This window comes from Manduca sexta, chromosome 10, assembly GCF_014839805.1.
Source record: "Manduca sexta isolate Smith_Timp_Sample1 chromosome 10, JHU_Msex_v1.0, whole genome shotgun sequence".
Lineage (NCBI taxonomy): Eukaryota > Metazoa > Arthropoda > Insecta > Lepidoptera > Sphingidae > Manduca > Manduca sexta.
Genome location: NC_051124.1, coordinates 6,764,816 through 6,791,115, shown reverse-complemented (window position 1 = coordinate 6,791,115; position 26,300 = coordinate 6,764,816). Strand labels below are relative to the sequence as shown.

Sequence of the window (26,300 nt, the reverse complement as noted above, 5' to 3'; positions counted from 1 at the left end):
AAGCCTGTATAAAAAGAATAAGACAATGGTAAATTAAAAATAAGCCGTGTCAAGTAAAAAAAAAGACATGTTTAAAATTACTTTGGCGCTCATGTCCATTGTCTAGTGTTGTTTGATGGTATAATTTGACTTTTCGTAGGAATTGGTATTTGAATCTAAGCAAAATAAACTTATCATTCTATCCTTCAATACCGATAAATAATTATAATACCTGAATTAAATAATTATGTTTTAACAAGTTTATGACGTGATGAAATATTTGTAAACATTGCCTAAGTAATTCGTAGTAAAATTTGAAATCAAATACAGCATGTAATTGCATCGTGCTGTGTCAAAAACCTGATGTTGATCGATATTAGAGCATTGTTTAGATACGTGCATACTCTATAGGCAACAAGATAGATTATAGTATCAGTCCTAAGTTACTAGTATTCAAATAATATTGGTTGCCACACCGATGTTCATTGACGATAGGATGTATGAAGTAGTATGCAAGGCCTTCGACTAGTGCAGTGGGGATCTAAAAGGCAAAGGCAGTCGCAGAAAGACTTGCGCGCCCGCAGCCCGCTCGCCTCGCGTCCTCGGCCGTGCGTGCGAACACTTGCCACGATCCGAGTGCCGTCTATCGCGCCGTGCGGGTGTTTCGTGTTAATAACGTGCTATATGCAATTTTCACAATGAAGTTCCACATTAAACTATTCGGTAAGTGTATCGTCATATATTTAATTCAACTAAAAATCAAATGTTTGTAATAATCAGCGGAGGTAATATTAAAATCATCTAACCGTATTGTTTTTATTTCTAAGAAATATTAAGTAGTTATACCAACTACTGTAATTTTCGTATCTTTTTTCACAATCATAACTTGCGTCAATGATGTTCAGTATTTTATGTTTATTCGCTTATTATTGTTGTTTTGCTTAGTGAGAGGAACGACGTAAACTTAATACCAACCGTGACTCTTATAACGTCATACTGTATAAAAATACACACTTAAGTAAATATTTTTATTTCTGCGAAACGAATTGGTGTTATTAAATTTTAATTTAAATTATGAATGAAGAAAACTTACATTGTTTTTTTGAGTTTTAGTGGGTTGCTTTGTAATACTTAATTACTTAATAACATTTAATTGTGTAATACGTTAAAGATTATTTATCACGACCTTGGGAAATCACAAAAATGATGTAAGGTGTTTATAAAGTACCTACATTTTTACCTTTTAAATAATTTTCGTTAAAATAATTGTTAGGATATTCGGAAACTTGCCTTTTACGTATGTATAGGCACAAAAATGATTAGATTACTAATATATCTTTATTTTGGTTTGACTACGTTCTTTTTAATTTAGAATTACTAGAGTTACTTTAGAATAGTTTCCTATGGTGATGTTTTCTATTGTTATACTATAAATTACAGTTAACACTACGAAAAAAGCCTTTTCTAAAAACGGCACTTTTGGGCTTCACCGTTAAAACGAACTATGTATTTTGTTACAATTTGAATAAATAAATCTCAGTTTCACGATATCAAATATTCATTGAGGAGTAATTATAGTGTGAGCGTAGTGTCAATTTATCTCGATATTTACCATTACCTTGCACGTCAATGGGGTAAAGTCATAATGCGGTTTTTATTCCTTTTACCTAATTTATACAATTACAACTTTTTTAATGTGTTTTTAGAACTTAAGAGTACATAATATTCGATAAAAGTGATAAATCGAGTTCAATGTCAATATTGTTGCTTGTATGTACTACTTATATTGTTTTTAATTTTCTCGCTGCATGAATCGCTACCGTCCACGATGACGAATGAGTTAGCTTAGGCAGCCGCCCATGAAAGATGGAATGCCATTCAAGCGACTGCTAAGCCGAGATCCTAAGATCATATATTCAAATTCAAATTCCAAGTTTATTGCACTCCACAATAAACATTAAATATTTTTAACCGGCGTGCAATTCAATACACAATCACAATGCTAACCAATATAATGTAATATAATGTATTAAATAAATAAATAAAATGATTGGAACCCCGAGGTAGCCCTCTTCTGAGCAGTTAGTATTGTTTATTAATCGCCTTTGTTGTACTTCAGAAAACATTGAAATATAATCGACGCAGAACACAATATGCGCTGCGCAATGATAGAGATAATCTCGTGAAGTTATTAATTAGTGTGTAGTTAGTGCCTTTTTTTTGGATTTATTGTTGTTTACGGTGCTTAATATGTTAATGTTTGTGGTTTTTTTTTAAATATTAGTCAGATAAAGTTACGCTAGTGACGTTATAACTTGTTATTGCAAAATTATTGCTTGTCTACCAATCAAGCAAATTCGTGTTATGTGCAGGATATTACGCATAACTTAGTTATTAGGCTTTGAATAAAATTATTTGAAATGAAACAACTATCTATATCATATCCACATAAGGAAAATAATATGTAAAAAAATAATATCTCCTTTTGTAATAATCTTTTGTTTGTATCTGTTAGTTATTTTTAATACGACAGAGATAATTGGAAACCGGGCAGCTATTTCCATTCTTAGAATAAGGCATAAGGTGTAAATCTTTATTGGGATATTAACGGGGATCAATGGGGTGATTGCCTTACTTATATTAAGCGCAGAGGCTGGGTTTATTCGAAAATTTTCCCGCCGCCTATTTCATGATCGGCCTTAGCCAACGCGTGAATCTCCAAAAGGTTCTTGAAAACAGAGGAAAGAAATATATCGCAGTAACTATTAGTTGCAATATGGAAATTTTTATATTACCTTTTTGCATCAGAGCAATGCTTTCCGCAATCTGAATACCTCTTATTTTCCTTCATATTAGTCAACTTTATCGTCGTCTCCTAATTAAGTAGGTATATTTAGTCAAATGTTTTTTTTAGTTCGTCTCATATTCCCCTAGTCTACATTTTCACAATGGTTTCAACAAATAATTTATTCTTTGTATAAACATCCACAATACTAGATCAATCTTCGATATTTTTTGTTTGATGTACCACATCTACCACATGCAATTCTTATTCTGGTCGAGTTTAGCATCTGCTGTAACTAATTTCATCTCAAGTAAACTTAGTAAAAAGAAAGCAAAACGGGACAAACACAAACACACACACACAAACGCAACGCAAGAGCTTTGTTACTCATAAAACTCTCGATGGAGAGCTGCTATTACATAATATCATTATGTTCTTAACAGACATTTCATTGCTTTTTACTATATTTGAAACAATAAAAAAATATCGTACGTGTACCGGCTTTAAGAAGTAGGAATGGGCCTGCGGTAGACTGGGCCAAGTCCTGAGGCATAATGGAAGGTCAGGCGTTCGTTCAGTGTATCAGGTCCTAGATTAAACCTCACAAGTCATAAGTGTCGCCACGGACTACTAAAGATAGAATACATCCTTGGAACCTTCACCGAAAAAATGGTACATCCATCCGCCCGGTAAGCAAAAGCCGGTACTGCATAGGAAGTTACGCTATCTAATAAAAGTTAACATATCCGATACTCACTAGAAAATTAAATAATTCTAAGAATCCTTTTTGTAGTTTCAGAGTTTTGAAGCAACCCGTAAATATACAAAGGTGACATCTAAATAGTAGTAGTAACTATGTGTTTATGTAATATATATTGCATAAATGTAGCAATACATACGGATAGCGTTATTTTTAAGATGAATGTAATTATGCGTGAAATTACAATGTGTATGGTCTTTTTATTCTGAATAAACAAATTACGGCACAATTTAAAGAAAAAAAGTTAATTCAACTTTTGATAAACAAAGCAATTCGGTTCAAGTATCACAATTTATAAGTTTTTAAGTTTATTGGGTTCTATAAGTAAACATAAATCCGAACTGTTGAGTAAAAATAAAATAAGGTAATTTTTTTCGTGAGTGTTTCACTAATTGGGTTTCCTTAACCAATAGTTCACATAGCAAACACCTATATTGGTTGACATAGGTCTAACAATAATTATAAATAAGTAGATATTTCTCAAAAATAAATGTATGTCACGAAAAACATATAAGTAATGTTTGTCGAATTTCTGTGACAAATTGTGTTCAATAAAGAATAAGCAATCATAATCACCTTTGCCCTTTATCTCTGAAGGTTAATGCAGAGATCTAATTAGTGAACTCATAATATTATGTCCATTGCCGGATTTATACCTTTTGGCTATTCAGTTAACAGAGTGATGACCCAAAAATAAAAAAGTCCTTAGATATTTTGTATACATTACGTATACAAAATATCTTGAATAATTTTTCTGAAAAATTACTTAATGTGCTGCCCCTACTTTAAAATATACTGCCCGCTAGGCCGATAAATATTGATAAATTCAACATTGATAGCCTATGGGTCTTCGTGTGATAGGGTTTAAGCCTGACACCGATGACCTATTGGACACAAATTTCAATCCTGCGCAACACGTGTTTTCAAATCCGCATACAAAAGTATTTGCATACTATTCAAAAAGACTATATCATACGAGATACCTACTACTTAACGACCATACATGACATTCAAAAATGTTCTGAACTAATCAATTTATATTTTCTGCAAATCTCCATCTTTATTGGTACAGGTACAAATAAACCCGTATAATGCCATGTCGTCCTTGATAAGTCGTGTAAAGCGTGATTCCGTCGTTTCACGTTTGAATGACCTTACAACAATTATAGCAAAGGTTTCCCATGACAAACTGCCACTGTTATAGTGCTAATTTAGCATTTATATCTGTGGGCCAAATGGGATATCTCTTGGACAAAACCTTGGTAAATCCCTTAGGATTTAATCTTCATTATTTTTTACGGTCACCCACCTTCTATAAGAAACCACTGTAAAATGTTATCATTTTAGAGATTCAATCTAGACTGCCTTGGTGACGTAGTTGTACTGCATGCGCGGTACGGCAGTGTCCTGAGATCCTGGATTCGAATCCCGGGTCGGGCAAAGTGTTTTTTTGTCTCAGTAGCTCGGGTTTCTCTGCAAAGTATAAAGCTCGGAGTCTAGAATTTGTGTCCGATATGGTGATAAGCACGCCCCCCGTCCCATCATAGGAAGGAACACATTTGGCGAAAAGTGGGTGCCCTGGTTGCTCCTCTGCATATCTTCTTCGGGAATGATTGCGTGATGTGTGTTGTCTTAGTCGAATTATGTTAAAAATACATTTCGATAATTTAATTTTTCTAGAAACGCAGACAAAAGTTGTGAATAATTTTAACATAACCTATAAAGGTAATTTTGAGCGAGGTAAATACCTAATTATTTACATATTTCGTGTTTAAAATTATGTAGCCTTGTTAATTACGTTTCACACGGTACTCACGTTTCTTATTAACGTTTTGGTTTATTTGTAAACACGACAACTACAACGTGGCATGAATTTTAAATCTTGCTAGTACAAGTTTATCGAAATAGGTTTGCCGTGGCCCATATAGGGTACCTATAGGCCCATGATCTCTAGTTCGTGCATTTATGAGTATTAGATGAGTTTTTAACATCGCTATTTACTTTAACAACAAGGAAAATGTTCACATTATTTTGCTCAATTGTCTTTAATAAGATAATTATAATTACGTAGTTTAAATTATGAGTTATTACTACGTATAACATATATCTAATTGTACATGAATGTTGCAGGAAAATATTTTTTTAGAGATCATCTCACGTCCTTACCTGAGTACGTGAACGAACTTCGTACGTTGAACCGGTTCTTTGAAAATATTTCATTTTTGTGTGTTCGTGTTGAGAACAGTGCGAAATGAATCACATGGAACATAAGTAGGCTGTACCGTTAGTGTATGTTTGTACTTGCAAGTGGACTTGCCAAGTATTTAATTACTTTGAAAGTTTACTGTGATCGGTGTACGGTAGCTGTCACTTAGCTATGCAGACGACGTTATTTTGGCACGATTTTAATCCGATTTATACATAATAACGACATTGTGAGTTTTGCAATGATTTTAAATGTTAATAATTCCTAGAAAGATATTTGTTGTTTTGGGAGTAGGTTAATAAAAAGAGGTTTTTTTTTTACCGCGCAGAGTGAACAGGATAACACCTAAGAGGAAAATATAGACACATTTCGGACTTTTATGTCCAAGCGAATTTTTAATTTTCTTATATTAGTACCTCTTTTTTTCTGATTAGGGCTTGCAGGAAAAAAATAAGTATTTTTATTCACAAGTGGGCATCAGCATCAGCGGCATCTATTAAAAAGGTTTTATTTTAAAGAACCGATTATTTCCCATGAGAGGAAATTACAGAGATAAAAATTGGCGTAGGTATTAAGAAGACATGATCTACCCGCGAGCCAAATTTCAACCTAATCCGATCAGTTGTTTATGCGTTTACTTTTAACAAACAAGCATTTGCACAAACTTTCGCATTTATAACATAACAGATAAGATAAGAATTAAAATAAATTTGTTTGCAATTATAACATTAACTGCTAAATTACCAAAAATATTCCTAGGTAAAAATATATTATTTAGCTATATCTAAAAATAGCATTCGTAGCTGACATGTTATTTTAAGAACATGCTTAGTACACATGTCGTTAGCTCGTGTGCAATAAAGTGCAAATAAAACCAGTAAAGGATTAATTACGCAGGTAAATGTGGCAGAAACGGGATGGTCAGTCATTAACGATTGACAGTGGCGCCGAGCGCAGTCGCCACGGCGGCGGCTCGGGCGCGGGTGCCGGCGCCTCCCAACCAGTCGGACCCTGCATTCTTGCACTTTCACCGCTACACGGACATTCGGATTCTTCCAGATCGCGAGCCTAGCACGAGCACACCGTTACGCAAATGATTGACGTCGTCTCGCGACTCATTAAAATAACCATGTGTTAGACTGTTAGTTAAGTAGTTCAGCCATGCGTTTACGCCACTGTCGAAGCGAAGTTCGTATTGTGGTCTAGTTACCCAAGTAGAAACTGACACATAACAATATCTAACTCAGCTTAGCTATAGAATAATGTCTGAAGAAGCATGAGTTCTAAATTGGTTGTTTTTACTTAAATTCCATTCTATCTTCTTTTAATTTTTATTTTAGGCAACCTGTTTATCAATTTTAAGGTTGTTGACGTTGTAACAAGTCCTTGATATTTTTGTGATTAGTGGGCTATAAGTAAGTATAAATAGGTAACATAGTGTAGTGATATACTCTGGGAATTAAATTATTATATTTTGTCGTCAGTAAATTACTTGAATCGGATTTCGAAAATACCAACATTAAGTAATTTACAATAGATTAATATTTAGTTAAATGCAAAAAATGTTTAAAAAAAACTAGATGATGTTTATCTGAATGTGCTTAATTCTACATTTTCTGCTCAGAAAAATAATTCACTAATAAAACACTAAGTATAATATTCCTGAGTATAATAGGCAACGGAATTTTTCACTGGCGGAGCTACGTACGAAAATTAATAAATATATTGATACCATATTTGGGCGCTTGTGATCCTCGACGTTTTTATAAGTTTAATGGCTGTGTTAACAGTTACGGCTAAGTGGCCTGGAATATCCTCGTAAGAAAGTTGATAAAAATTTGGCAAGATGAGGGAGCGAAGTGAGCATTTTCTGATAATGGTTAAAGAGCGAGCTTTACTACCTTTCGTATTTTGACACACTAGCAAACTGTTATAATAGAAGACGCAATTCGTTAATGGCAGAATTGTACGAATTCCGCACACATATTAAATTATAATTTGAGAAGTTTAAAGATGTTAAGTATTATGGCAAATTTATTTACTTTTATTTATTTTATAGGTTTGGAATCATCAGAAAAGGCCAAAAAATATAAATATTAGAAAAGTCACGGAACGAATGCTAGCGAAAGTGAGAGAATACATTATTGCCGACTCGGGTTTGTTTACATATACTACGTCTCTTCGATTAGTTATTTTAATTAACTCGTCCATAAAATATTTATATTACTGAATTGCAATAAAATTTAAATATAATACTCAGGATTGAGGTCGCATCCAAAATGACAGTCTGGAAATTTTTAGCAGCAGGACCAAGTCCAAGTTATAAAAGCCAGTAATTTAATTTAAAAGAGATCTTATAAATAACGTACTAAATTCAAAATCGCTTACCACACCCAAGTGTACAGAATTTTTGTATACCTGGCTGGTGTCGTACTAACCGGATTGCAAATTATGATCTATGATCCATAGCAATTACCCGAACAATAGTAGGTATGTCTAAGTAGTATGTCAAAGATTCAACACAATGAACACGTAACAAATAATGGCTTGTGACAATGTCAGGATTCCTGCCCACATTTACCACAAGCCTCATCCCACCGATGATTAGCACATAAAAGAAATAATAACTGGGTATGGATGATAAGTATGACATATTCAAAGATACTTTGACAAGGACAGTATGGATACTAAAAGATGGCTTGTCGATTATGCTGATAAAATATATTTGGGATTTAATACGAAGTTTACAAAACGAGAGATGACAAACAAAAAAGTTATCTGGATTTTGTATGCTGGATAAGTGTATGTCGACAGCCTTATCTTGAATCGAATAACTATAATATGACTGTTAGGATATTTGAAAAATAATATCGCATTATATTAAATTAGTAAGCAATTATTTCTTCGAACTTTCGTTTATGTATATTGTAAACTAACTTTAAAAAAAAGGTCACGCTATATTTTTTCCCTGGATAGAAAGTAGCCTCTATCCTACCCAGGGCGTCAAACTATCTTAAAGTTAAATTTCATTTAATTACGTTGGGTACTTTTTGAATACATCGCGTTCAGACAGGCAGACAGATGCGTCGTGGGTCTTTGATTTATAAAATATTTTTTAGAACTATTTGAAGGAATAATTCCGTCACTCACGATTATTACGTAACTTTAACTGTTTACGCAGCGCAAAAAAACGAAAGTTGTCAAAAGGGATAAATTTTCCCGGTTTTTGCGACATTTTTCATTGATGCTACACTTTAATTGGTCATAGCGTAATGTTAAATAGCCTATTATAGCGCTCCTTGATAAATGGGCTATCCAACATTAAAATAATTTTACAATTAGTGCGTTCAAACACAAAAATATACTAGCAAACTCTTCAGCTCTATATAATAGCAAGTATAGATGAGATTTCCCTGCAAATTGGCCTTCGTGCGCCTTTGTTTGACAATATGGATAATTCCGCCCATGGTCAAGTCCTCCCTGTGACCACCAAGGCTGCGAAGTCTTCAAAACATTGAGAGAAAATTAAAATATAAAAACCGCGATAAAATCCGAAAAATACTTTAATTTTAATGTCTAACATTTGCGTAAACTTAAGAAATCAATATGGCAATTTTTTTCGTGTATGAAAACGTTAAGATAGCTATTATTGGTTTGCTTTTTTACATAGTTATGACTACATATAATATTTTTAGATATGATATGATTCTAAAGTGTATTTTTTGTTCAATAGAATATACAATCGGAGCCTCAGATACAGAAATAAAAAAGGTGTAATTATAGGTTGAATTTCAAGTCACTATTTGCCTCGCTAGTAACTTGCTGGTACATCGCCAGTGTGATAAGTATTTAACAAGTAATTACTGAGTATAGAAAGATTTTACTATGTGTTGGTATCTCATCCGAAGCCTTTAGTACACCTTCCATCAGTTGTTAAGAACATTAAAAAGCTACATAATTTTTGTGATATTTGACTTTTTCATTCGGACAATTAGTGCCCTTTTTAATATTTAGATATTTAATTAATCAATTTAAAGCGCCAGTTTTTAGTTACATATAATTTAATTACTTTACCAATAAAATAATGTTATTACACCGCGACTGATTTTTATCGCGAATGTTATTTGAATACATTTTATCAAACATTTAGACCGGTTTGAAGCGGCTTATGGAGTTCGTTACAAACATCAGTAATCCTATTATCGCTAAATAATTTGGTCTTTCTGCCCTTTGAGTTCTTATTGACGTAAATTCTATTAGACTAATGTATAGGTTATACCGTGGGTTAGTTGCGAAAACAACCAACCGATAAATATAGGCAATACTTACGTTTACATCTATAATATTAACACAATACATCATAGAGCAAAGTTATATTTGAAAACCACTACAGAAATTAACAAAATATGCATAATTTTGCGTTTAAAAAAGCTATTTATTTACATGGCGTAATTAACTGCTATAATTATCGCCCGTATAACACGTACTATTGCAAAATCCCTTGTCATGGGTACAAATTTATTCTACCGGGCGCGGTTGATAAACCTACTTCACCGATCCAACATCATTCAACCTTTACGGTTGTATGAGGTCAAGCTTAACAAAAAACATTGAGATTCTCTCAATATCGTGCTTACAAATGGAGGTTGGTGCCATCGCGAGGTATCTGTCCAACGAGTTTTGAGGTCACACGATAAAAACACAATTTTTTGCACGTAACGAATATTTTAACCTGCTTTGAGATTGGTTATCAATTTCCCTTTGATGGCAATGTAATTAAGTTTGTCTGCACGCTCGGTTGCACCCGTCATCTGTTCAATTCATTTCACTTGCATCCTATCACATTATTTCGGCTCGCTGAACTAGATCAGCGTCTCAATATGTCAAGCTTCTGCTTTCGCTTTCACGTCGTCCCAATTTGTTTTTAATCATGGTATTTCTAGTTATCCAGTACAGATATGTTCGGTGCCATGAACCGCTAGCCTAATGTTTGTCAACCGGCTCGGCGGTATTGACATTGTATTCGAAAGTTTATCTTCCGCGAACATTTACAGGTTCCTACGAGGTCGAGCATTCTTGGCATCTGTTATTTGCTAAAGTCAAAAACTCATTACTCTTTCCGCATTCACAATAGATACTATACGTCCCATTATCTATTATATATACTTGAAATAAACGTATGAAAATGAATACCTACATGATACCAATGTGCCATTGATTTAAAATTTACATGCAAATTGTTGAGGAAAAATATAGCTTTATTGAATTTATGCGAATTCTAGGAACGTGAAAGGTCTCTCAATTTTGTGTTTAGTGAGATGTTGTTTATATGATTTTAATGTTATTATATTTGGCAACAGATGTGGTGCCGGCGCGGTTCAACGTGGCCGTCATGATGTTCTTCGCGTGCTGGGTCAACTACATGATGAGGGTCAACATGAGCGTCAACATCATCGCTATGGTGCCCGATGAGACGCACACAGTATCGTTAGTTTCGTTTTTTAATATTATTTAATAAAAAGTTCGTAATAAAATTATAATTTATTAACATCTTTTAAATAATGATGAAGCTAGTACAGCCTTAGAACGAGTTATCGCTATGTTTATGAATAAAACTTAAATGTAAATCTTATATGCTTATAATCAAATAATGATAATAAGACGATGATTCTTGCTTCCTTGGTCTAGTGATAGCGTAGGTATATGGAGTGTGCACGGGGAGGTCTTGACTTCGAATTCCAGGACGGAAAAAAAACTTAGTGTTCTAATATTAATTCATTATTTCATCAGTGGACATCATGTGGCTAATCATGGGGCTAATCATGGGGCTAAGATGAATTGCTCAAAATTAGATCCTCGAGTCGACGTTAGCCAGACGAACGTTTATAAAAACTAAGGCAAAGTTTATTTGCAACATATTTCGAAACAAGGGTCCCAACTCCACATTGGAGTAATATAAGACGCAAGGCGAGGTAGCAGAATAATTAATATAAAAATGAGTTTTTTAATTTTTTTTACCTTTCTAAGAGCTCTCTTTCATAAAAAATGATGTAGAATTAATACGTTCTTTTTGGGATTGTAAGAGCTTAAAATATCTTTATAAAAGAGCATCTAAATAATCATAATCTTGTTGGAAGCGTAGAGATTAAAACAATGGGAAATCGCTAAGCTGTAATACAATCCTCTGAAAAACATAATGAGCAAAATAACTGCCATTTCTATATATTATCTCAAAAGGTAAAATCTTGTAACAAACAAAAAAGTTCTGTAGATATATAGTTCGCATTGAGTCAAATATAGATACACACAAGCAAGGTACAGTAACAAATATATGAATATAATCGAAATTCTTCCTCGCTGAAGTATCTGTGTAATAACAAGATAAATAAAAGCGAATTTTATTGTGTTTTGAGTCAGTTTATATACTTTCATGTGTTCCGTTGCACGTTATTGTCGAAATTACAGTGTTCGATTTAAAAAATAAAATGTAGCATAACTAATAACAAGTCCGGTGAAGTTTTGAGAAGAAATCAAAATTACGAAGAGTGAAAGTGATAGTAGAAGAGACTTACACATACTAGAAACCGAAACAGCGTTTCTCGACAAGTATTAACAATTAATGTTAGACGGAACTATACGGAAATTTAGTTTAGCATCGAGTATTAAATTAATTTGAGACTAAACGTTAGTAGTTATATAACTATAATGTGACTTTGGAATTAGAATAAATTATACAGATATCCTAAAACATAAGGAAATAATCATTAAAATGTAGCATTAACGTCGGAAAAACCACAGCTAAAATATATTTACCGTAGTGTCATTTTGCAAAATCTGCTTATTTATATTATTGATGCATATGTTATTGTTATTGGAATGAAACATCGTGCAAAAATTTTTCATTGTTACCTATTTTATCTTGTCTAAGTAAAACAAACATCGTGCAAAAATTTTTCATTGTTACCTATTTTATCTTGTCTAAGTAAAACAACCATATTATTAATTTTATGACATCAAAAATTCATTCAATATAAGAAATCATTAAGAATCATTGAGCTACATTATAAACAAAATAATTTAAGGAATATATACCTAAAGATTGGGTTCTTATTTTGCCTATATCTTAATGAAATGCATCGGTTGTTTATAGAGTAAGACAGGTATGGAAAAATTTACAAATTTTTAACTTTCCGGCGCATAATTATTGTTATCTAATATACACAATTTCTAAACGGAAAGTCTAAAATAATATTTAACTTAATATGATTGACATTTCTAAAGCCAATATGCATTATTTCTTCTTTGAATGTCATCAAGTTATAATTTTATGTTTAATTCTTTCGCAGTTAGGTACACGTGAGTTCGCCTTTCATGCTAGTTGTAAATTACCTCGCATCACAGTTCGATACGCGTGTCCATACACGTGCTTGAGTGGTTTCATACGGAATATACGTAATAAACTGCAACACAACGCTTTTCTTAGAAAGTTTACTGATTGCAAAACTTGTATTCGTAAATTGAACGATTGGCTATATAGGTGTCAATGTGTGCCATTGTCCGAGACAAGAGATTAGTCGAGACATCGTAAAGAGTGGAATTCAATCAGTATGTACAGTCAGTCATAAAAGTAGTTGAATAAATTCGAAGTTTTACATTGCCTTTAACTGTTGTGTCCGTGTTAACAATCCACTAATATAAACCTCAGTGGATTTTTTTTTATTTTAGATACAGTTAAATAATATTTCGATTAAAATTAATGTGTACAAGCGGTTTGTAGTTCAGCTACTTCTGTGGCTGACTGTACTATTGTACGCGTCGTTTAACTAGATACATGTTTGCGTATATGGAATGTGTAAAAAACCTACTGTTTTTTGTTGTTGTTTTGATATGATAATAACAAATACTTGCGATGGTGCGTATTTCCGTATTCCGTATACGCTCTTTTGCTACGTGCAAGAGAAGATTTTAGTTTTATTTTACTGTTTCAATATATCCAACATTAGGAGTTCGATATGTTTCCATCCGCTATATCAGGCAAGGCAAGAAAAACACGAACAAATCGAGTATACGACCTTAATAGATTGGTATTGCTACAGATAAAATTGTTGTGCTCAATTTAATTTTCATTGTTATTCACAGGGTGAAAAGCGAATGCAAGGCCATCGTGACCAACGATAGTTCGTTATACAACGCAACAATCGTCACCAAGCGAGAACTGCGCCAGGTAAGCACAATATACTTCTATGCACAACTACGTTACAAAATAAATAAATATATTATGCTGCAAGCTCTGTCTTCTTGGGTTCGAATTACGGGCAAAGCGATATTATATGTTTTCCTGTTCATTATCAGTCGGGAGTTTGGAATTGTGGCTGGTAAATAGCAACGCTCCCTATGGGTGTGTTTCACCACTGCGCGCACCTTTGAAAAAGTTAAAAGTGTGTGATGGTATTGACGTATGTACTCAGTATAATATAGCCTACCATAATATCTCAAGGCATGTTTACCGATTTTATAAGAAGAAATATTAAATTACCTGCATTGAATCCAATGATACGAGTTGTCATCAATAAATTATTATTACCTATGGCAAAAATTCGGGATAATTGTCACCTTAAAAAAGCTAATTCTTGTTACATCCTTGGTAAATTATTGCATTTTTTCAACAAGAAACTAGGAGCTAGCGAAAAAAATGCATATCATAATATAAAATGTTTTAATGTTCCGAAACGGACGGAAAATCCCGCGCTACCGCTTATAATGTTATAGGTCGAATCAATGTTTCGTTTTTGTTTTTATTTTAAAAAACTATACACATATTACATTATACAACGTATTAAATAAAAAATCCTTACATATAATGATACAAAATAATGTGTCAACTTACGAGGTTTAATGTTGTTAGTTAAGATGTATGAGTGTAATTGTACCAGCTGCTTCTCCACCTAGCCCTCTGGGAATAAAAGCTTGTAATATATCATACAGGAATAACAGTTCTTAAATGCTAGTCTAATTTTGTGCGCAACTCTAACCACGTAGACGTTGATGGAACAGGTCATATAAATTTTAATAAAACCCACAGGGTACAAGAAAAAATGTCTATAATTTCTGGAAAGCCTAACCTAGACAACACAGATAAATTTCAATACATTCAATTGGTGATAATCTGTGCATTTAAACAATAACTGGTTGGACTACTATATCAGGGACATTCGTAACTGTATTAATTATAATTTATAATTAACATGCAGGTGACATATCTATATACATAGTTGTCATTACGTGGGAAGTATAAGCATTGCACATACCCGCGCTTTCAGCTTTAACTTGCCTATGAGTATTTCGTTGTAGACGCTACTGCGCAGGCTACGAAACTACAGTTGCACAATAGCGCTAGCCGAAACGCATGTTATTAATTAGTAGAGTTCCGGGTTTGATCCCGGGGTCGGGCCAAGTGATATAGGGTTTTTCTATTTAGTACCAGCCCGGAGTCTGGAATTAGCGTCCGATATGCCGATAGGCTCGCCCCCCTACCACATCATGGGACGGAGGAAACACGGCGGAAAGTGGGGGCACCAGCTGCTTTTCTGCCTACCCCTTCGGGGATAAATGCGTGTGTGTGTACGTGCGTACAGCATTGCAGGCGTACCGTTATACAACTACGCCACTGAGGCGATAATATCTATGTATGTTTATACATAACCTTATTGTTTGCAGCCAGAGGGAGTGGTGACGTTCACATGGACAACTCAAGAGCAAGCGTACGTGCTATCTGGCTATTTCTGGGGTTACGCTATCACGTGTTTGGTGAGCGGGACCGCGGCTGAGTTCTGGGGTCCGCGCAAGCTGGTGTTCATCACGATGCTGATTAGTGCTGTGCTGACACTAATCAGTCCCCAAGCGGCCAAACTACACTACATGGTGCTGGTGGCTGTGAGATTCGTAATTGGATTGGCTGCGGTGTGTAATCATTTTTGAATTTTAGCTATATTTATTTATTTTACAGATTGGATTTTGGATTTTTGGAAATTGTTAAGGTTTAATAAGCTTGAGTTGTATGTACCTATCATTGACGGACAGAACTTCAATTTGTCCTGGACTTTTTGAATTTTGTTTTGTTCGTTAGGCATTTGACAGAAAACGTCTGATAATTTTGAATCTATAGAAATTGTTAAAATTATGTCGGCCTGTCGTAGCCTCATTCCTTTGATAACAAATAATTACACGCACTTCTCCTTTAATAGTAGTTAAAACAGTAAGACAATTTTATGCATATATCTAAAATGAAACATTCGTGTGGCGCCTCCAACAATTTAGATAATGTCAGGTCTAAAAATAGACGTGGAAAGTAATTATGTGAAAGTAGCGGAGCAACGTTAACTCGTCAGGATATAGAATCGCCACTTAATGTGGCCTTTACAGAAGGAATCCAAGCGACCATAAAGACTTAATATATCAATCCATTCAGACAGTAAATAGTCCTAGTAACTTACTTCCTTGACCCGCTTCACTAGGAAATAAACACCACGTTGATTAACAATTTTATTCCGTTTGTAATAGGGTATTGGACTTATTTTTATTTATAACTTTTATAAAATATGTACGTCGTATCAATTCTAAAACAGAAGAAATCATTGAAATCTGGTTAAAAATATACAAGAAACAAACCATTGAAATTAGGTAGTAGGGGTAAATGTCAAAAAACAGAAAAGGGACGATACTTGCATGTGACGTCAACGGACATTACACTGCGTGTGAAAGAAAGAGATGGAACGATATCCCCACTTCGCGCCCATTCTTACACGTAGCAATATTTAAAATTTAAATTACTGCTTCATTTGCTATCGAATTTTAAATCTGTTTTCACAGCAAAACTTCTATTTTGTGTTAATTGCTGTTACATAGTAAAAAATAAACAAAATCAAACATAGTCAAATACCCTATTCAGTAAAAATTAAAGTTTATTATGGCACGTGTCAAAACTAAGTACGACATTGGGCTGTCAATAGTATACAGCTCTATATCATGGTGGAACATTGGCAGGCGTGCCAGTGGTGGCACTAGGCAAAATATTGCGGGGACACCTATAATAAGTATTCCAACTAAAAACTTGGTTGAGACATAAAAAAAGGCCACTAGAAAAGGTTACTCGTACTCGTGCTCTAGATATACTTACAATACGCGGCAGATTATACACGTTCGCTGAGAAAGAATTGGTTACTATCGGCTTAGCATTTTTGTGGTGCTGGTTCATTTTTTTAGCTTAATGTGTATTGCCGAGAATATTTGCTGGGTATTCAGTGATGTTATCTTGGATGTACCCGTAAGAATTTGATCTTACACAGACATACCGTAAACACCTATGTCCTGATATTTTTAGCATTAATTACATTTAATTAAAGAGATTTTAGTTAATTTTGTTTTGGGTGTGATTATGGTCAGACATGATTAGCAAAAAAGTCGTATTATCTTCAGTGTTAACGTGCGTGGACGGTTAGCTTTGAGGTGCTGGGTTTTTATGATCCAAGATTGGGCGAATATTTGTAATGCGTTTCCAAATTTGAATAATAAGTATTGAAATTTGTGCCCAATTATTGGGGAATAAAGATCAATGAACCCTAGATGCATTTATTATGCGTTTGTCCAACTTTCGGGAAACGAGGCTTATTATGTGTATATGCAAGTAAAGATAAAAATATTGTGTACATCTTTCAACACATTGATTTATTGCACAGTTTTGATTCAATGCTACAGTTCACATAGATAGAACACATATCTCGTTGAACAATGATACATTACTTACACATACTTGTTATTTACACTAACCGATGAATTCATAACGATAGGCACGAAATGTTTTTCAATGTGTTAGAGTTTAATTTTTGCTGTGAAAAATATTGTCTATACCAGTGGTTCTCAAACTTTTTAAATGACGGAACCCTTTTGGGAAGCAAAATACTTGATGGAACCCTACAATAAAACAATTGTTTTTATAAGTGTATTTTTTATTAATCAGCATAATAAAAGTACAATGTAACAGTTACTAATTATTATTGAGAGAGGTGTTTTGATTTTTTTTTTTCTAAATTCTTGCGGAACCCCGACAGAGGTATCACGGAACCCTAGGGTTCCGCGGAACACACTTAGAGTATAGCTGGTCTATACAATTCAATATGCTAGCTTGACCCGATAAATTTTTAGTTAATTTTTATTATAGCGCTCATAATATGATTAGTCTAAAACTGCTTGCACCCTATCCATTTTAGGAAACGTGATCGAACTTCCTAGATTCTTATTTCTTATACTTTAGGACCGAAGCCCCCAAATTTTTCTCACAAAGTGGGCTACAACAGGGGCTAATATAGTTACATAACATTGCCGTTTATATTAAAGAGCATGAACGCCAGACTAAAATTCAAAATCTATTCGTAAAAATAAAAATGTTTAATATCAATATCACCTGAAACTTAATAATAAAATATCTTAGTAAAACTTACCAACGTGGCATAAAGGTAATTTTCACTGGCAGTTAATTTTACTTTAAAAATATCTTAAATTACATGTAGCGTTGTGAAAAATCCATGGAATCATGAAGTTAATTATAATCAACCGGATTCCTTAAACCACTTATAGAAGTTACCCAAGACATAATTTCTTAGAAACTCGAGGTAAATTGGAGAGACTCGGCGCTGTGACATTGTCGGGTTCTAATTATGCAGTGTGCTCATCATTTGAATGAAATGACACAGGTTTTTTCTTATTAATTAGCAGTTAAAATACTAGTAAATCTTAGATGAGTGAAGTTTGCTTAGAATTTGAATTAAAGGTATATATATAAGTATATAGCTATTACCTAAGTGAATGAATTGGTTATTATAATTCTCAAATGCAATTCGTCCGATTATTGTATGAGCAATAGTACGGAAATCGATGCAATTATATACAAAGTATGTACTAGATTTATATATATTTTATATTAATTTTCACAGTGATTTGTGGACGACGTAGACACTTCAATGCACTGTACTGCTACCAGTTATAAAATGAAATTATACTTATTAAAATCAATTTTGATCACTTTTATTGATCGGTCAAATATTGTTGGAGGTTTTCTAGTTCAAACATATCCAAATGTATTATTTATGCATACATATTACCTGGATCATACATGTAGTGTGTATTTCTAAAGTATCTAACAAGAAAAACAAATATTTTCTTTATGTGTTGACTAAAATCGAAACAGACGACTAAAAAAATATATTCATGTTCCATCATTAATCGAATGGAGCTGGTATCAAACAACGTAACCGATATGGACATACACGTAAACACTGCAAAGCAATCACTTCAACTATTCGCCTCAAGGTGACTATAGTAAATGGTTAATAATTCTAGCTTCATAAAAATGTATATCGGAAGACTACAGAATAAGCAGAACATTGTGGATCTATCTTTGCCACGATTTATAACTTCATGGTATTTCATTTTTATTTATTAATGCCAAGAATTAAAAAAAGAATATTGTTTCAAACATTCTTATGTTTTTAACTACGTAGCATTTACTTGAAACTTCTACGTCATCACAAGGATCGATTTTTAAATAAAAACTCGTTTGGTAAATATTATTTACCCACTGTGTACATGTAATTAAGTCATTTATTAAACGGAAATCTTCCAAACAAGTTTAAAAACTTATGATTACAAAAATATCGTGAGTATGTGTGTAATATTTTACTTTTTGATAAAAAAGGAGGTATTTAGATGTAATGTTATATGAAATTTTAAGTAACAATGACTGTCGCTAATCGCTAAATTTGTACCTAAATTGCGTCTTTGTTGTGTGTTCAAAGAAGTTTAAATTCTATGAAACAAATGAACTTGTAAAGAAATCATCGCTTTAGATCTCAATCATGTCTCATAAATAACAGAACAGCGATTTATGAGAACTGAACAATAATTCAATGCTTATTTATAAATACAAGGAATAGTCCATTTGACGTAAAACAATGCGGTCGTTGCGTAGGCAGGCATGTCTCCTGTAACAATTTATACACCTGTGTCAATTGCGATTATTTTGTCATGTTTATTGATTCACGCGTGGAAAGCATATCTAAAGAGTTTCGATATTACATTTACACAGAGGCACACCGTTTTGTATTCATTATGAGCTGTGAAAACGTTATTTTATAAAGAAGATAATTATACACAACAATAGAATTGAGGCTACTGTTTTTATCTTACAAATTGGGTATTATACGATTTGAATATTCTAGTTGGCAAACTTAAAAACTGAATAAACCATTAGAATACTTGGGCATGAATAATAAGTAGTTTTAGATACGCGGTAATCATTTTCCAATTAAGTATTTAGGATAAATGATGATTGTAATGGAATTTAAATAGAAAACGTGACGATTTTATTTTTCTTTACTCGAATTACTCTTCAAAAATGTATATCAAAGTTACTGTGAATTTTATTAAACGATTTTCAACTTGTGCCACAAACGGGTCGAATCAAATGGAGGACCCAAGGGGGGAAACGAACATTATTGAGATCCAAATTACCATGGTTAACAGGGTTTTTGCTGTATTTCAATCACACCACAATACATTATTATAATTGATTATGTTTAGCGGCGAAACGACGATAGCTTAGTTGGGAGTAGAACGGACTGCCGAGACGAATGTCCGCAGGTTCAAAACGCAAGGGCACGACTTCTGACTTTTCTAAGGTTATGTGGTGTATACTTTGTGAATTATTGCTTGCTTTAATGGTAAGGAAAACATCGTGTGGAAACCTGCATACTTCACCTACCCTCAAAATTCTCCATGAAATTCTCCATGATTTTTGAGGGTATGTGAAGGTAGGAGGCCCGTACCATGTATTTCAACTACATACATTATAATAATTGATTATTTATATGTTATTATATTACAGGGTTTTTTGTTTCCGTCGCTGCACGCTCTGGTTGCGCACTGGGCGCCGCCGGCTGAGAAAGGAAAGTTCGTGAGTGCGCTGCTGGGTGGCGCCATAGGCACCGTCGTCACCTGGTCGCTCACCGGGCCGCTCATCGAGAACTTCGGATGGGATTATGCCTTCTATGTTCCTGGTATGTCACCACTAAGATATGAAAAATTGAAATTTCTGGTAACATTGAAACTAGAAATCGCGATGTGCAGCAAGTATAATAAAAAAATTTAATTACTGCTTTTTTTGAGATCAAATCTGTGACAAATTTTATACAAAACTTTATACCGAGTTTGTTAATATATACTCATCTCTTTATATTAACGTAAACGTAATTTAACAGTAAGTACTGAGCTTTTCTAAAACTAATAGATGTAGTTAAATTATGCTTCGGTAAAAAACAATAAAATACGACAAGGTTTAACTACAAATTAAGAATATAATTTAGTTACAGTGTATTTTCACAATTAGTATTATATACTAATTATAGTATCTACAAATTATAAAAGTGGTAGTCATAATAAAAATTATACGAAAATACCTTAATTACTTAAAATAATTATTTTCATGAACAAGTTTTCCATGAGTTTAATTGTTATTAGTATAGTATAGGTATCTATTAAATAATAGCTTATCGAACGTTATTATGGCAAGCAGAACCTAGTCTTTACTTCGGAGCAAGGTCATTAATCTTTGTTAAAGGACTACATATTGTAGATGCTATTAAGGTTTAACATAAAACAATGATTAGTTACCTGATGATGAAACCTTAAACAAAAATATATAAAATGTATTCTAATGAATAACAGTAAAGGTAGCAGACCTGCACTGCGTAATAGCGGAATAGATGGCGCTCAATTGGGGAGACCTATGTTGTTTATGGACGGCAATTCGCTGATTGATCAAATAGCCTTATACTACTATGCTATGATATGAATCAAATTTAAACTTCAGTCCGAATAACAAAGTAACAAAACACGCTTAAGCTATTCATAAATCAACTACCTACCAATATGATCAACAATCATACAATTGCATATTTATGTGAGCACAACAAACCGCCATTCTATTAGCAAACCACTATTCTATTAGTCACTATTTTATTAGTCGTAAACTCAATACAATGAAAGATTATGTTGTATGAGTGTTACAAAATTTGCTTTCATATATTATGTACCTCTATTGAAATTCCATTCCGGTTGTACCCACAGATTTCTACATAGTTAATTGACACGTGAGGCGTGTGCAAATGTTGCCATTTGATATGGTTATTTATGGAGAAAATAATGTAATCATATGAAAGACGTGAAAATTTTAAAGGATTTCAAATGGCCGCAAACGGTGTCTTATTAGGTGCTGAATACATTTTGCATATCTGAATGTCTGGTACATTAAGGAGACTTACTTAAAGAATTTTATTTTTAAAATATTTATTGGAAAAGAGATATTTTACAATTATACTTAGGGTAGATTTTTCAATCACCAGATAAAAAATATAATTCAAAATAACGATTATAGTAACAAAAAAGTTATATTACTTTATTTTGTCATAGCTTATATCTTGTGTAGTTAATATATTATAACTGACAATTGAAAATCAACCATTACTAATTTATCGCAAAGTAATAATTGCCTCGTCATTTCTTACAGGAGTGATTGGTATCGTATGGTGTTTTCTGTGGTGGTTCCTGGTCTACGATTCTCCCGTACAACACCCTCGCATATCAGAACATGAGAAACAGTACATTATTGACTCCATCGGTGATAAAGTTGCGCATAGCTCAAAGGATACAAAGGTAAAATAAACTTTATAAATATTTAACACAGTTCATAATTTAATGTCGATTGCCTAGGAAATGATTAAATATGGTAAACGGTCATCGTGCATATTAAGATGTTTTTCTATCAATCACATATTAAATAGCATTCTAAGATATGTAGCATGTTTTTATATTTATCAGAATTATTGATTACTATTTTATAATATGTAGCTATATGATATTTAGCTATTATAGTAAGTAGAGACATCAAAGGCGAGCGTCGTTACGCATATAACTGCAAACAGAAACGACCTCTATCTAAATGTGTCTTTTTTGCACGTAATAATCAAAATCGTGACTATTAAGAGTGCAAAGACGCTTTTATCACATACTGTTAGGCGATTAAATCACGGAAATACCTTCGTGCATACAAAAATGGTAACTAAATGCGTGGAAACATAAAGTTTAACACACTCATAGTTTTAAGACCTGAAGATTTTTATCAGAAAGCCTTCGCAATACTTGGTATTGTCATAGATTACATTTTCCTTAAAGCCCAGAATAATTGTCATATGATAAATTTTATGCGTAATAAAATGAGATTCAAGGAGCAATTTATTAGTATACTAAAATAGTTGAGTTAGTCAGGACTAATGCGTTTGCATGTCACGTAACCACGATTTAATGGATTTTGATGCATATTTGCCGTTATGGTGGGTAAAACTTAAGTAAAACTGATAGGTATCAGCCTGAAGATTTATAAAATACGAATAACGATATTATAATAGATACCTAACCCAAATAAAACTCTATGTAGAGTCGCTGGCACGAAAGCCATAAACAAATTAATAAGTATTGGTCATAGTACGATATCATAACAAAAATAAAATGATTTTGTTACATTACTTGTTTTACACTTTTGTGGTATTTATAAAATACACAAGTCCTGCAATAAAAAAACTGCAACCTTGTACAGCAATTATAATCAACAACCAACAAAAAAGCGAACAATTAAAATTTACGTCATTTATTTTTATTGGAGTTATTTGAAACGAATATTTAGTAATCATGTCGCTATTATCTGCTATAGTTTATTTCTGTTTGTAAGCGGTTCTTCCAAATATTTTTGGAAAGAACAATTTCACGAAGAAATCTAGAACATTCCGACAGATCGCGTCGCGTTTTTAGGTAGAGTTAAATTTAAATTAATCTTCTCAATAATTTTTGGTTATTGCATAAGTTGATTGGAAATATTGTATATGAACTATGAGTACATATCAGAATAATTTAAAACGTAATTATTTGTCAGTAGCTTAACTGATTAAATCAATAATGCGACAAAATACCTAGAATAAATATTACATGCACCTTGATAATCAACAAGGATAAATAAAATATGTCGTTAATAATCTCTATGGGCATCAAGTGTGACATTAATAAGCATGCAGGTATGAATAATGAACAATTGCTGTGATTTGACAATAGTGCCCTTCAAATAGCGATATCAAATATATATAATATATTCAATACTTAAGTACGTATCAGAAATGGGACACTCAAAATGTATGTCTTTTTAAATGTTTTCGCAGGTAGTTCCTCCATTTAAGAAGATTTTTACGTCATTCCCTTTCTTGGCGATGGTTGTCCTGCACTACGGCAGTAACTGGGGACTTTACTTCGTCATGACGGCTGCACCTAAGTTTGTTTCAAGCGCTCTAGGATTTAACCTGACTTCTACTGGCACATTGTCATCTCTGCCGTACCTCGCTAGGATGCTATTCTCTCTTATATTTGGTGCTATTGGCGACAGGTACAAACTATTTTCGTTAACTATTATTATAAAAAAATAATTTTCAATTTTGAGTCCTCTCGATGTTTGATTTCGAAATATTACGTCTGTCAGAGTGCCGCTTAATTAGACATCAAAGAACTTATTACCAAAAATTTTTTTGCTTATACTTATATTTATAAAATACTTTTACAGAATCGTCCGACAAAACGTGGTGTCAACAACATTCATGAGGAAGTTCTTCTGTCTGTTTTCTCACGTTGTGCCTGGGCTGCTCCTCATCGCTCTTGGATACACCGGCTGCGCTCCGATCTTATCAGTTGCCCTTATCACATTCTCTATGGGCTCTAATGGTGCAGCCACCTTGACTAATTTGGTCAACCACCAAGACTTAGCACCCAACTTTGCCGGAACGCTGTACGGAATTGCCAACGGAATAGGAAACACCGCTGGTTTCGTCACGCCTTTAGTTACGGCGTATTTCACTAAGAATGGCGTAAGTTTAAATATTATGAACATACTTTTGAAAGAGGTAGCGTCGCATTGCAGTATGCTTTATATATAGCGATATGGATGGTCCGATCAGGATGGTTTACTACTTTTGCATATCATTAACACAAGGAGGCACACTTAACATTGCATGTAGTATGGTCACTAAAACCTGCTGAGGCAGAATTCTTCCTCTCGGAATTCGTTTTTCATAGACGGCAACGTACCTTATGAACCTTTGACATTTTGGGTGATTATAATTTATAAGTAACAATGATAATTTAACAATAGATCCTGTTTGCCCGCCTGCTTAGCTTACGCTATAAAACTCTTATCTTAATATATGCGGAAGTATATTCAGAAATTAACATACAATACATGTATTTCACAGAATGGATTTGCGGAGTGGCGACCAGTATTCATTACTGGGGCATCATTGTACATCGCTTCAGCTGGGTATTTCATACTTTTTGGTACCGGAGAGACGCAATCCTGGAACTACGTGGCTCCTACAGAAGAAGACGAACGCGATAAAAGACCCAGCAATTCCAGCGAAACCACCATCACAATTCCTCCTAAAACATAGTGTTGCAAGCCATTAAATTAGCATTTTATACGACGTCAGTTATTTTACCGTCAAGTATTTTATTTGTGGTTTAAATAAGCAGTTAGTTTGATATTACGGCTGCCATGGTTAAGAATTTGAGGAAATGTAAATAAGAACATTTAGATGAGTATGAGAAGTATATGTGACAGGATAACAGTACTATTTCTATTGCCGAAGGAATGTATAGCGTGTTTTGAAGTTGGTAAATTTCTCTCACATATTCATAACATATTTTGTCAAATGTTCGTAATAGAATTTAAAGTAGTTTCTTCACGAATATATAAGTTCATAAGTTCACTTTACAGGGATTATTTCAAAAAGTTTGGATACTCTAAGAAAAGGTACATAAACACTAACTGAAGTTTAAATTTTTAATTATTTTAAAGCAATTGATTAAAATTCTGTGAAAGGAAATTTTAAATAATTTTGACATTCGTGATTATTATGTGATAATTATCTTTTTTCTATAGATCAACGTGTGTTTCGTTCAGTATTTTCATATTGATCATCTATTGTCATCTATATTTAAGCTGTTTTATTAATTTAATTAAAATCAGTTTACTTAAAGAGAAATCATTTTAAAATGAGACTTTGTACTGTCAGTTTAACATTTTGCAAGTGTACGTAGTACATTAGGTTATTGTAAATATTTAATATAATTTTTACCTAGTAACAAGAAATTGCCGCGAATTTATTATTGCCTTGTAAGTTTAATGTAAAATTACATAACGGATTATAAATTATGACTGTGATGATTGTTGAAGTTAGAATAAAAAGAGCGTTTAATGGTACTGAATTAAATTATTGAACATATCAATTCTAAATTATTTTTTTTATATAATTTATCCTACTTGTATATACATACCTACAGCACTTAATCTTTGGTTTGGTTTAAAGGCACCGTATATAAGCCGTGGAATGGAAGGCTTGGATTCGACTCCCAGGTTGAGCAACATT

General features: G+C 33.3%; 1 protein-coding gene across 1 annotated transcript; it reads left to right on the top strand.

Moving 5' to 3' along the window:
• The first annotated feature begins 490 nt into the window (after positions 1-490).
• On the top strand, positions 491-26,167 carry LOC115455826 (uncharacterized transporter slc-17.2). The gene is made up of 9 exons (XM_030184569.2): positions 491-702; positions 11,091-11,217; positions 13,870-13,954; positions 15,448-15,690; positions 20,669-20,840; positions 22,349-22,494; positions 24,048-24,268; positions 24,443-24,743; positions 25,128-26,167. The coding sequence occupies exons 1-9, from the start codon at positions 678-680 to the stop codon at positions 25,320-25,322; spliced, it is 1,515 nt and encodes a 504-aa protein (XP_030040429.2). The 5' UTR covers positions 491-677; the 3' UTR covers positions 25,323-26,167.
• The last annotated feature ends 133 nt before the right edge of the window (positions 26,168-26,300 follow it).

Coding starts and splice junctions, on each gene's coding strand:
- LOC115455826 (XM_030184569.2), top strand. CDS start 678: ATGAAGTTCCACATTAAACTATTCG. Junction 13,955..15,447: donor CCAAGCGAGAACTGCGCCAG/GTAAGCACAATA, acceptor TATTGTTTGCAG/CCAGAGGGAGTGGTGACGTT. Junction 20,841..22,348: donor TTATGCCTTCTATGTTCCTG/GTATGTCACCAC, acceptor CATTTCTTACAG/GAGTGATTGGTATCGTATGG.